Source organism: Galeopterus variegatus, unplaced genomic scaffold (genome assembly GCF_000696425.1).
Source record: "Galeopterus variegatus unplaced genomic scaffold, G_variegatus-3.0.2 Scaffold242, whole genome shotgun sequence".
Lineage (NCBI taxonomy): Eukaryota > Metazoa > Chordata > Mammalia > Dermoptera > Cynocephalidae > Galeopterus > Galeopterus variegatus.
This window is the reverse complement of record NW_007726353.1, coordinates 312,961-324,166: the sequence shown is the minus strand read 5'-3', so window position 1 is coordinate 324,166 and position 11,206 is coordinate 312,961. Positions and strand designations below refer to the sequence as shown.

Sequence of the window (11,206 nt, the reverse complement as noted above, 5' to 3'; positions counted from 1 at the left end):
CCGGGGCGGGGCCGCGAGCGGCATGGAGGAGGCGGAGGCCGCGGCGCGCCGGGCCGAGCGGTGCGGGCCTGAGAGGTGCTCGAGCGGGGCCAGGGGGTCCTGAGCCGTGAGTGCCGCCGGGCGTGGGGCTGGGAGGGGTGGCGCGGCCGGAACAGGGCTCGCGAGTCCTGGGAGGAAGAGAGGGGTGCCAGATAGGATGGGGCAAGGGTGGAGGATGGTGGGGGGAAGGTCGCTGTTCTTTGCCCACCCCAGGACTGGGAAGGCCTGAGGCTTGGTCCTTTTAGGGGCTGATGAACCTTGAGAGCCGATTATTTGGCCTCCCCCTTTGGGCCCTGGGCAGCTCTGAGTCAGATAGTTTCCTCAGCCTCAGGGAATTTTCAGGCGATCTAAACATTCTGAAGGTTTTCCTGCCAGGCCAGGGAAGTTGAGCCACTTTCCCCATGTCACACAGCATGGATGCTTGCAGGGAAGAGATGCTGGGAGGTCCTCCCTCAACTCCCCAGAAGGCATCAGACTTTGGGAGGAGCACCTTACCCCATGTGACCCTCTGGGCCCCTCAGATTCCTGAAGTCATGGGCTGGTGGCCAGAACAGTGGTGAGCCCCCCAATCCGGCATGGACGACTGGAAGCCCAGCCCCCTCATCAAGCCCTTTGGGGCTCGGAAGAAGAGGAGTTGGTATCTTACCTGGAAGTATAAACTGACAAACCAGCGGGCCCTGCGGAGATTCTGTCAGGTATAGAGATGTCTCAAACCTCCCTGGGGCTCCCTCCCAGCTTTACCCCAGCCTAGACTATGGGCACTGGGACCTACCTTGGCCACCCTCAGCTGGAAAGGGGCAGCAAGTTCCAGAGGGGAAATCTCTTTGTGTCATATTCCTACCAGGTAGTGGTTTGGACCCAGAGTTCTGGAACCGCAACTCAAGTACAATGTCCTAGGCTACAGAAGCCTGAAGTCTGATCAGGAAGGCTTTGTCCAAGGGCACACACTTGTTAGGCAGTTACAGCTAGGATCCAGGTTTTCTGATCCCCAGCTTGGTTCTCTGGACCTGGCTTCATCTTTAGGAACCAACTGTGGAGGAACCATGGAAAAGGCCTCAAATGGAAGAATACAAGAGCTCTGGGTAGGGAGGGCCCTCTGATGAAGGGGAAGGGTCAAGGGAGGTTCCCTGGAGGAGCTGACCATGAAAGTAGGCTCTGGCCCAGGGAGTAGAGCTGGGCAGACAGAGGAAGAGACAGGTCCCAGGTTCTCCCTGTGCCCTCACTGTAACCAGGGCCCTCCTTTCAGGAAGACCCTCTATGATCTGGAGGGGGTACTCCTCTTAGTCATCACCATCCCTCCCCTCAGACAGGAGCTGTACTTTTCCTACTGGTGACTGTCATTGTCAACATCAAGTTGATCCTGGACACTCGGCGAGCAATCAGTGAAGCCAATGAAGACCCGGAGCCAGAGCAAGACTATGGTGGGGCCAGGCTGAGGATGGGGTAGGGGGCCCCTGAGATCTCACGGCCAGAGTGGCAGGCAGATCCCAAGGGTGTGACTCTGCTGGGGAGACTATCTCCATGACCTGTTGTACCCTCATAGATGAGTCCCTGGGCCGCCTGGAACCCCCACGGCGCAGAGGCAGTGGTCCCCGGAGGGTCCTAGACGTGGAGGTGTACTCAAGCAGAAGCAAAGTGTATGTGGCAGTGGACGGCACCACGGTGAGTGGGCCGGGGTCTGGTGTACAGTTAGTACATTCTACTCAGGGCATGGTACACTGGCTGTGGGGTCCACTGCCTGAGTGGGAACTGCAACTCTGCCAATTTCTAGCTGTGTGACTTCGAAGCCCTTAGACTGGGACTAATGGTTTCTACTCATCAAGATTAAATAAAAAGTATGTGAGATGTCATATGTAGTAAGATCTCAAAAATGATAAGTAGTGTTAGTAGCAGTTAATTCATTGATTCATTTATTTCATAAGCACTCTCCGGTCCTTTCTTTAGCCTCAGACTTGTGCTGGGCACTGACAGCCTGGAGGCGGTCAGATCGGGCCCTGCCTTGAAGGACTCAGTCTGATAGAGGATTGTGATATCTCCAGGATGAAGCAGAGATAGTCAAGGACTCTAAGAACCATGAAAGTCATGGAGGGAAGTGTTGTAGAAAGAGGTGATCTCTTCTGATTGGGGTGCTGTGGAGGCTTCCTGGACGAGTTGGAAGAGAACTGTGTGAACAGATGTAGGCAGGAGGGGAAGTTTCATGCATCTGGTGTTTTAAGTGTCTATAAGACACACCTTGAATGCCAGAGCGAAAAATTGGACTTTGTCTCTGCCACCATAGGTGCTGGAGGATGAGGCCCGGGAGCAGGGCCGGGGCATCCATGTCATTGTCCTCAACCAGGCCACGGTAAGGTTCTACGGGTGGGGGACCCAGACGCTTGAAGCTGGGCTCTCCTTGCTGGAGACATTAACTCACAAGAGGTATGTCCCCTGCCAGGGCCATGTGATGGCAAAGCGTGTGTTTGACACGTACTCACCTCATGAGGATGAGGCCATGGTGCTGTTCCTCAACATGGTGGCACCTGGCCGAGTGCTCATCTGCACCGTCAAGGTCAGTGATTCTGTCTAGGCCTTGTCTCCTATACCCCCAGCTCCAACCCTGCTCATGGCCCTGGGTTCTCCACCCCATAATATACCATAGTGGGAAGAGCCTCTGAAGAAAGATGCCTCAGGTTCCAATCCTAGCCTTGTCAATTTTATTCAGCAAATAGCTATTGAGTACCTACTGTGTGCCAGGCACTGCTTTGGGTGCTGGAGATACAAATGGGAAACAAGACAGAGTTTTACCCTTATGGAGCTTACATTCCAGTAGGGCAAGATTAACAAAAACAGCCAAATAAATAAGTGTATGGAATGTCAGGAAATGATAACTTATGTGAAGAATAAAATAAAGGAGACAGAATGATGGAGATGCATTTTTAGAAAGGGAAGGCCTCTGTGAGGAGGTGATATGTGAGCAGAAAGCTGGAGGACGTGAGGAGTGAGCCAGGTGAATATCTGGAGGAAGAGCATTTTAGGTAGAAAGAGTGGCAAGTGCAAAGGCCCCAAAGTGGGAAGCTTGAGGAACAGCTAAGATGCCAGTGGAAGTGTAGCAGAATAGGGAGAAGAGGGGGAGGATGGTGGAAAGAGAACAGAGAGGTGGCAGGGGACAGAGGTGCAGATCGTGTGGGATCATGATAAGGACTTACTAGCTGGGCATCCTCGGATGATTCTCAGAATCTCTCTAAGCCTTCAGTTTTCTTATCTGTGAAAGATAGTAACCATACAGGGTTGTTGTGATAATTTAATGAGCTGATTTAAGTAAGAGGTTTTACATAGCACTTGATACATAGTTGGTGCTCCATGAGGCCAGGTCTCCTGGAACCATGTCCAGGAGGCTGACCACCTTCTTTGGTCCCCCAGGATGAGGGCTCCTTCCACCTCAAAGACACAGCCAAGGCTCTGCTGAGGAGCCTGGGCAGCCAGGCTGGCCCTGCTCTGGGCTGGAGGGACACCTGGGCCTTCGTGGGACGAAAAGGAGGTGCTGGCACCAGAGGCCATCTGCCCTGTAGAACTGAGGGCCTGGGAGGAGCAGGACCCCAGGAGATGGGGTGGAGTGGGGGCACATAGTGGGTTGGATGAAAGTGGGCGGGGGGATAGGAAGAAGCCCCAAAACTGGAGTCTGGGCCCCCATTACCTCTCATCCTGCCCCTGCTAGGTCCTGTCCTCGGGGAGAAACATTCTAAGTCACCTGCCCTTTCTTCCTGGGGGGACCCAGTCCTACTGAAGACAGATGTGCCGCTGAGCTCAGCTGAAGGTGGGGTTAGTGGCACCTGGGCTCTAGAGCAGTGTCTGGGCTGGGGGTGGGCATTTGGATTCTCTTTATGGGGCTTTATTCCCTTGACTGTGTGCCTGGGTATGTCCAGACCACACTGGCCTGATGCCTCCATCCTGTCAATCCCATCCCTGCCTCAGAGGCAGAGTGCCATTGGGCAGACACAGAGCTGAACCGTCGCCGCCGGCGCTTCTGCAGCAAAGTTGAGGGCTATGGGAGTGTGTGCAGCTGCAAGGACCCTACACCCATCGAGTTCAGCCCTGACCCGGTGAGTGGGGCCTTAGGCAGTGAGGCTTGGACTCTGTCCCAGCTTAACAAAGGACCATAGGGTTCTCCTTCCCCCAGCCTGGGTGGGAACCAGGGACTGAGGATTTATACTGAGCTCTGAAAGACAGGGTGTGGGGGAAGGAGCAGGCCCAGGGTTGTAATTGGGCTGAGTGTGTGGAGTGGCCAGAACAGAGAAGACCCTCTGCTCCATCCCTGTCTACTCTGGAGTCCCCTCAACCTTATCTCCCACCCCCTGCCTCTGCCTGAGAACTCATCCTGAGGTGGGGTTCCCAGTTTGGAGTGGGAATAAGGCAAGAGCTAAAAGCTTTTTCTCTCACAGCTCCCAGACAACAAGATCCTCAATGTGCCTGTGGCTGTCATTGCAGGGAACCGACCCAATTACCTGTACAGGTGAGCCTGGGAGGGCTCTATACCCAGCACTGAACAGGAGGGTGCTTAGCAAGTGGGAGGGTGCTTAGCTCATCTACCTGCAGGAGGAACTTTTGAGGTGGGCAGAAAAGCAACAGATTCTAAGCCCATTCACCTATGTGAGTAAGCATGGGAAACCTGGGCCCGTCTATAAACATAGGGGAGCCTGGAGTTGGGGGGACGAAGAGGCCCTAACCCATCCCTGGACTCCCCAGGATGCTACGCTCTCTGCTCTCAGCCCAGGGAGTGTCTCCCCAGATGATAACAGTTTTCATCGATGGCTACTATGAGGTAAGTGGGGCTTGGGGGTCCTTGGGTGGAGGAGCACAGGGCTGTGGGTGATGAGCTGCAGTGATCACTGAGGACTGGCAGTCCTCCCTGGAGGCAGCCCAGGCAAGGGCTGTGAAATGTGAAGGGCTTGGCGTGTTGGGGCCTTCAGAGGTGGGCAGGTGGAAAGTGGCCTCATATGATGACCAGTGGCCATGCCCCACAGGAACCGATGGATGTGGTGGCACTGTTTGGTCTGAGGGGCATCCAGCACACTCCAATCAGCATCAAGAATGCCCGCGTGTCTCAGGTACCACCTAGGCAAGGATGGAAGGGGCAGATGCCTGGCCCCACCCTCCACTCCCAAAACTTATGTGCCTTATTCCCACATTCCAGCATTACAGGGCCAGCCTCACTGCCACTTTCAACCTGTTTCCAGTGAGTACTAAGGATAGAACTCTTGGGTCTTGGGAGGGGAAAGGTGCACATAAGGTCTGGTTCCGTTACGTAGCAAGCTCTTCCCCTCACCGAGCCTCATCCTCCTGATCTGGGAAATGGGGGTAGTGCTGCCTGAGAAGTGGGGTGGGGGTGGAAGAGTCCACAGGATGGGAGAGGCCCTCTTGGGATCATGACGTCCCCCTCATCCTGCAGGAGGCCAAGTTTGCTGTGGTTCTAGAAGAGGACCTGGACATTGCTGTGGATTTTTTCAGGTAAAGGGGATGGCCCTTCTTTGTAGCTCCTGTAAGCTGCAGGGGGTCTCTTTGCTTGACTGGGTCTCCAGGGAAGAAGGCAGTGAGGTGTCTTAGAAAGCTTTCTGGAGGGGGCCGGCCCGGTGGCGCACTGCTACAGTGCGCCGCTTGGGAGCACGGCGGCGCTCCCGCCGAGGGTTCGGATCCCACATACAGACCGGTTCCCGCTCACTGGCTGAGCGAGGTGCGGGCGCAACACCGAGGGTTGTGATCCCGTTGCCGGTCCCGGTCCGGTATGGGCGCGACACTGAGGCTTGCAATCCGTTGCCGGACACGAAAAAAGTCAAAAAGGAAGAAAAAAAAAGAAAGCTTTCTGGAGGAAGTGAGGTTGAAAGTTGGGGAAAAGCATGAGCAAAAGTAGAATGGCAGGTATTGGGGCTGGAGAAGAAGATAGGGAGGATGAATGGAGATGGTGGGAATTGCGGGGAAGGAGGCATGACTCTCAAGTCCCAGCTCCAGCTCTTCCAGCATCACTGTGTGACTGGGTTTGTTCTTGCCCCTCTCTGAACTCTTGGACCATGCCTCACTCAGTTTCCTGAGCCAATCCATTCACCTGCTGGAGGAGGATGACAGCCTGTACTGTATCTCTGCCTGGAATGACCAGGTAATCTGGATGGTCAGGGGTTAGCAGGGAGTCTGTAGAGGCCTCAAATTTATGCCTCCTACTATGGCCCCCTGTGCTCAGGGATATGAACACACTGCTGAGGACCCTGCACTACTGTACCGGGTAGAGACCATGCCTGGGCTGGGCTGGGTACTCAGGAAATCCTTGTACAAGGAGGAGCTTGAGCCCAAGTGGCCCACACCAGAAAAGGTACCTGGCAGGGTAGGGTGAATGGACTGGAATCCTCTACCAGTTGGAAACGTCTTAACCTTCATAATCTTCCATGGCCCCCAGCTCTGGGATTGGGACATGTGGATGCGGATGCCCGAACAACGCCGGGGCCGAGAGTGCATCATCCCTGATGTCTCTCGATCCTACCACTTCGGCATCGTTGGCCTCAACATGAATGGCTATTTCCATGTGAGTGGAAGACAGGGACAGGGCACACTATGACAGAGTAGTCAAGAACATGGACTCGGGAGCCAACAAGCTCTGCCACTTACTAGCCATGTAACTTTGGGGAAGTTACTATCCTGTTTTTGCCTCAGTTTCTTTACTTGTAAAATGAGGATAAAAATACTACCTACCTCATAGGGTTATGAGGTTTAAACGAGTAAATATGTGTAAAATGCTTTGAATTGTAAGTAAGCATTATATAAGGGTCAGCTGATATTATTTTTATTATTACCATTCTTAGCACTAGACTGTGGGTGTGGGGACGGTATTTCGGCTTCCAAGCACTGGTCCAGCCCAGCAAGCTCTGCTCCTTCCTGTCCTTGCAAGTGCTGGGGCCCATGCCTCAGCCTGAGATGAGCAGGGAGGTCCCCAAACCCCCACACCCCACCTGGCTGTGTCCAGGGAGCCACTCGCCAGTTACAGTCAGGGGTTAGGAGGGCCATGAGATAGCCCAGCCCAAAGGAATGAACAGTGTCCAGCTTAGAACCTCCTAGAAGCCAGAAGGGCCCTCAGAGGCCACTAATACAAGAGTCCCACTCATCTCCCAGAGAGGGGCAGGCATGCACCTCGGGTCACGCTCAGTACCTGAGTCGTAGCAGTTTCCTCTCTCCCAGCCCAGCTTGTCCCTTTGCCCACCACTCCCAGCAGGGCCTCTTTCTGGCTTCTGTGGCTTTAGAACAGCAGGCCCAAGGAGAATCATTGGGGACACGGACTAGCTCACGGGTCAGTAGCATGAGCTATCCATGTGGGCATGAGCTCTTCAGCAATGGTGGAGCCTAAATTAAAGCTAGTAAGAGCTTGCCAAAGGTGTTGCAAAGAGGACACGGAAGACAGGAGGAAATTAGAGGGCCCTTTACAGGTCCGGGACTTCATTTGTGGGTCTTGTAGATATGTGGCGGGTCAGTGCGCAGGTGTGGGCCAGACAGTAGAGGCCCTGATTTTCACTCTCACACCCACTCCAGGAGGCCTACTTCAAGAAGCACAAGTTCAACACAGTTCCAAGTGTCCAGCTCAGGAACGTGGACAGGTGAGGGCTGGTGACAGGGCAAGGGGGAGGATATCTGGGAGACTTGATGACCAGTCCCTGACAGTCCCTTTCAATCCTGGGACCTGTGTGTTTATCCCAGCCCTGCTGCCCCCAATTCCCATGTGATTTCTGCCCTGCCCAGTACTAGCCATAGGACCGGAGGGGCTGCCACCTGACCTATTTCTCCCTCCTCCTCAGTCTGAAGAAAGAAGCTTATGAAGTGGAAATTCACAGGCTGCTCAGGTATGGCATAGGGTAATTGGGATGTGTAGGAGGGAGCGAGGAGTCAAATACTGGGGGTCTTGGCCCCATAATTTGCAGAGCCCAGTGCAAAATGAAAATCAGGGCCCCTCATTCAAAAATTATTAAGAATTTCAAGATGGTAACAGAGCATTAAACCAAGCACAGAGCCCCATGTGATACACCCATGAAGTGGACCTTCTTTTAGCCTTACTTCCCAACCCCCACTGCAGTGAGGCCAAGGTCCTGGACCACAGCAAGAACCCTTGTGAAGACTCTTTCCTGCCAGACACGGAAGGCCACACCTATGTGGCCTTTATCCGAATGGAGAAAGATGATGACTTCACCACCTGGACCCAACTTGCGAAGGTGCTTCAACATCACGCCCACCCCGGGAGTACCCATTCTCCTACACCTACACTGCCCCAAGATACGGGGAGCCTTTGTTCGGGAATCTTCAACCTCAGAACCGGCTCTTTATACTCTCAGAACTCCTATTCTACCCTTTTGTCCAAATCCATATTCCAGAGATGCTACCTCTTGCAAATTGAGGTGGCTGCTGAGAAGGGGTGGGGGGCTAGGGCTGTGCCACAGGGTCCTCAGTGGCCCCTCCCCACAGCTCTCTGACCCATGTCTCTCCTCCTACCCCATCCCCGCCAGTGCCTCCATATCTGGGATCTGGATGTGCGTGGCAACCACCGGGGCCTGTGGAGATTGTTTCGGAAGAAGAACCACTTTCTGGTGGTGGGGGTCCCAGCCTCCCCATACTCGTGAGTGACCTCTTTTTGCCCTGGGAAATGGGGGCCTAGGGGATTTGGAGGACATAGCTCATGACCTCTTTATTATATGTTCTTGTATTATCTTCCTAGAGTGAAGAAGCCACCATTAGTCACCCCAATTTTCCTGGAGCCACCCCCAAAGGAGGAGGGAGCCCTAGGGGCTGCAGAACAGACATGAGACCTCCAGGATTCTGCAGGGCTGGGTACTGTGTACCCCCAGGCAGGCTAGCCTTTCACCCCATACTGTAGAATTTTGTAGATGCTGATAGGGGCTCGGGCTGGTTTGTTTTTAACATGAGACTTAATTACTAACTCCAAGGGGAGAGTTCCCCTGCTCCAACACCCCTCTTCCTGAATTGGAGGTCTATTTATTTACTTCCTTGTTGGAGAAGGGCAGGAGAGTACCTGGGAATCATTGGGATCCCTTGGTCAGCTGATCCTGTCCTTTGTACACACCCTCATCCCAGGCCTGGCTCAGAATCTAACCTATTTATTGACTGTCCTGAGGGCCTTGGAAACAGGCCAAACCTGGAGGGCCTTGATTCCTTTCTGGGCTGGGGTAGTGCCCTGAGGGTAGTGCTGGCTCTTACTCAGGAAAATGCTGTGCCCAACCCATGGATAGGCCTACTTGGGGCCCACGTGCTGACACAGACTTACTCAGAGACTCTTAGACACTGGACCAGGACTTTTCTCAGCCTCTTCTTTGTCCAGATTTCCAAAGCTGGATAAGGTGGTCATTGATTAAAAAAGGAGAAAATCTCTGCAGATGTGTCTTGTGATTGTGATTATGTATGTGTGTGTGTTTGAGAGAGGTAGGGGAGAGAATAATCATGATGGATGTGACTTCTCTTTACTGTCCTCTACAGGGTTTACCTTCTTTTTTTTTTTTTTTTTTTTTTAAAGATGACCGGTAAGGGGATCTCAACCCTTGGCTTGGTGTTGTCAGCACCGCATTCTACCGAGTGAGCCACAGGCCGGCCTACAGGGTTTACCTTCTTTTTTTTTTTTTTTTTAAAGATGACCGGAAAGGGGATCTCAACCCTTGGCTTGGTGTTGTCAGCACCGCATTCTACCGAGTGAGCCACAGGCCGGCCTACAGGGTTTACCTTCTTTTTTTTTTTTTTTTTAAAGATGACCGGAAAGGGGATCTCAACCCTTGGCTTGGTGTTGTCAGCACCACGCTCAGCCAGTGAGCAAACCGGCCATCCCTATATAGGATCCGAACCCGTGGCCTTGGTGTTATCAGCACCGCATTCTACCGAGTGAGCCACAGGCCGGCCTACAGGGTTTACCTTCTGTTTAGGGCCATTTGGCCACCAGGGGATGCCCAAGTCTCAATCTCCAAGGTTTTTCCCCAGGCTCCATCCTAGGATAGCCTAACTTTAGCCCTGCCCTACTTGGGGCTGAGCTTGGAGCAGCCACCTCACACCCCTTTCCTACTGTTTAACTACCAGGCTGTTTCCTGCCTAGCTTGCCTGGGTCAGTCACCTGTTCCCCAGAGGTGGAACAGGAGAGAACAAAAAGGGAAACTTGGGGGTTGGAGAAGTTAATGGGAGAGCAGGTGAGCATAGTGGGTGTGGGAAGGAAGAGGATGAGAGAACTAGGCGGGCATCATTCAGGAGGCTAGGGCTGAGCTGCAGATGGAGGTGGAGGAGCAAGGATGTCTGTGACCTTTAGGGCACTTTGTGTGAAGAATTCCATATCTGGGCATTTTGCGGGAGAAAAGGGTTATGGATGTCTTCAGATTCTCACATAGCCAGTGACCCATAGATGTAAGTTAGATAGTCAGGAGAGAGTAAGAACCTAAAGCAGGGGTCATGATAGTTAAGGGATCTGTGAAGGACTTAGGATCAGGAGGATGAGCATAGACCACCTTTTGAGAAGGGGTCTTTCCTGACTCTGTATAAGTGTAGAGCCTTGGCCAGGGAGGGCAGCAACTTACTGGAACTCCCACCTTTCTGCCTGCTCTCTGCCCCTGCCTCCCCTACCAGTGCCTGGAGCCCAGCGTGGCGATGGCACTAGTGGTGTATGGCTTGGACGTTTCTAGCCACCCTGACGCCTTCAGTGTTTGCTGGAGCTAGAAGTTGTGCTTGAGGCGACACAACAGCCAGGTACAGGAACAAATCACCCGTAATGATGTAGAGGCCCGCCCTGGGCAAACAAATCCTTTGCAGCCTCCACACAGGCAGCTGCGGGAGGGGTAGCGTGTGAGAGGCACAGTATGGTGACAAAGGGGTGAGGTGGGCTAATTCCTCTCCCTGCCCAGCACCCCAGCAGGCTCCTGCTCTGGGCCTCACAGACTATCTGTCAGGCACTGTGTGGCTCTGGCCAGGTTGCTGCTCCTTTATGGACTCAGCAAGGGGTGGTAGTTCTGGGCTGCCCTGGAAAAGCCCGTGAAGACGGATACAGGGATCACAGGGAAGTGAGGAGGGGTCTGGTTTGTCAGGCTGGCCTTTGCTTGGTAGCAGACACTGTGTCCTCCTGCTATAGCCTCCCTCCTTTATGCTGTTACTCCTGCTACAACAGTGATCAGATCCG

General features: G+C 53.6%; 1 protein-coding gene across 2 annotated transcripts; it reads left to right on the top strand.

Moving 5' to 3' along the window:
- Window positions 1-9,431, top strand: POMGNT1 (protein O-linked mannose N-acetylglucosaminyltransferase 1 (beta 1,2-)). 2 transcript variants are annotated; one of them, XM_008566438.1, is made up of 22 exons: window positions 1-106; window positions 561-734; window positions 1,346-1,460; window positions 1,583-1,701; window positions 2,318-2,383; window positions 2,474-2,587; window positions 3,439-3,556; window positions 3,734-3,832; window positions 3,991-4,118; window positions 4,458-4,528; window positions 4,762-4,837; window positions 5,040-5,123; window positions 5,210-5,251; window positions 5,465-5,523; window positions 6,094-6,166; window positions 6,248-6,376; window positions 6,461-6,586; window positions 7,585-7,649; window positions 7,848-7,892; window positions 8,123-8,258; window positions 8,550-8,659; window positions 8,759-9,431. In XM_008566438.1, the coding sequence occupies exons 2-22, from the start codon at window positions 615-617 to the stop codon at window positions 8,844-8,846; spliced, it is 1,983 nt and encodes a 660-aa protein (XP_008564660.1). In that variant the 5' UTR covers window positions 1-106; window positions 561-614; the 3' UTR covers window positions 8,847-9,431. The 2 variants fall into 2 exon arrangements, with proteins under 2 accessions (XP_008564660.1, XP_008564661.1); XM_008566439.1 differs by lacking the exons at window positions 8,550-8,659; window positions 8,759-9,431 and having other exon boundaries at window positions 21-106; window positions 8,098-8,182.
- The last annotated feature ends 1,775 nt before the right edge of the window (window positions 9,432-11,206 follow it).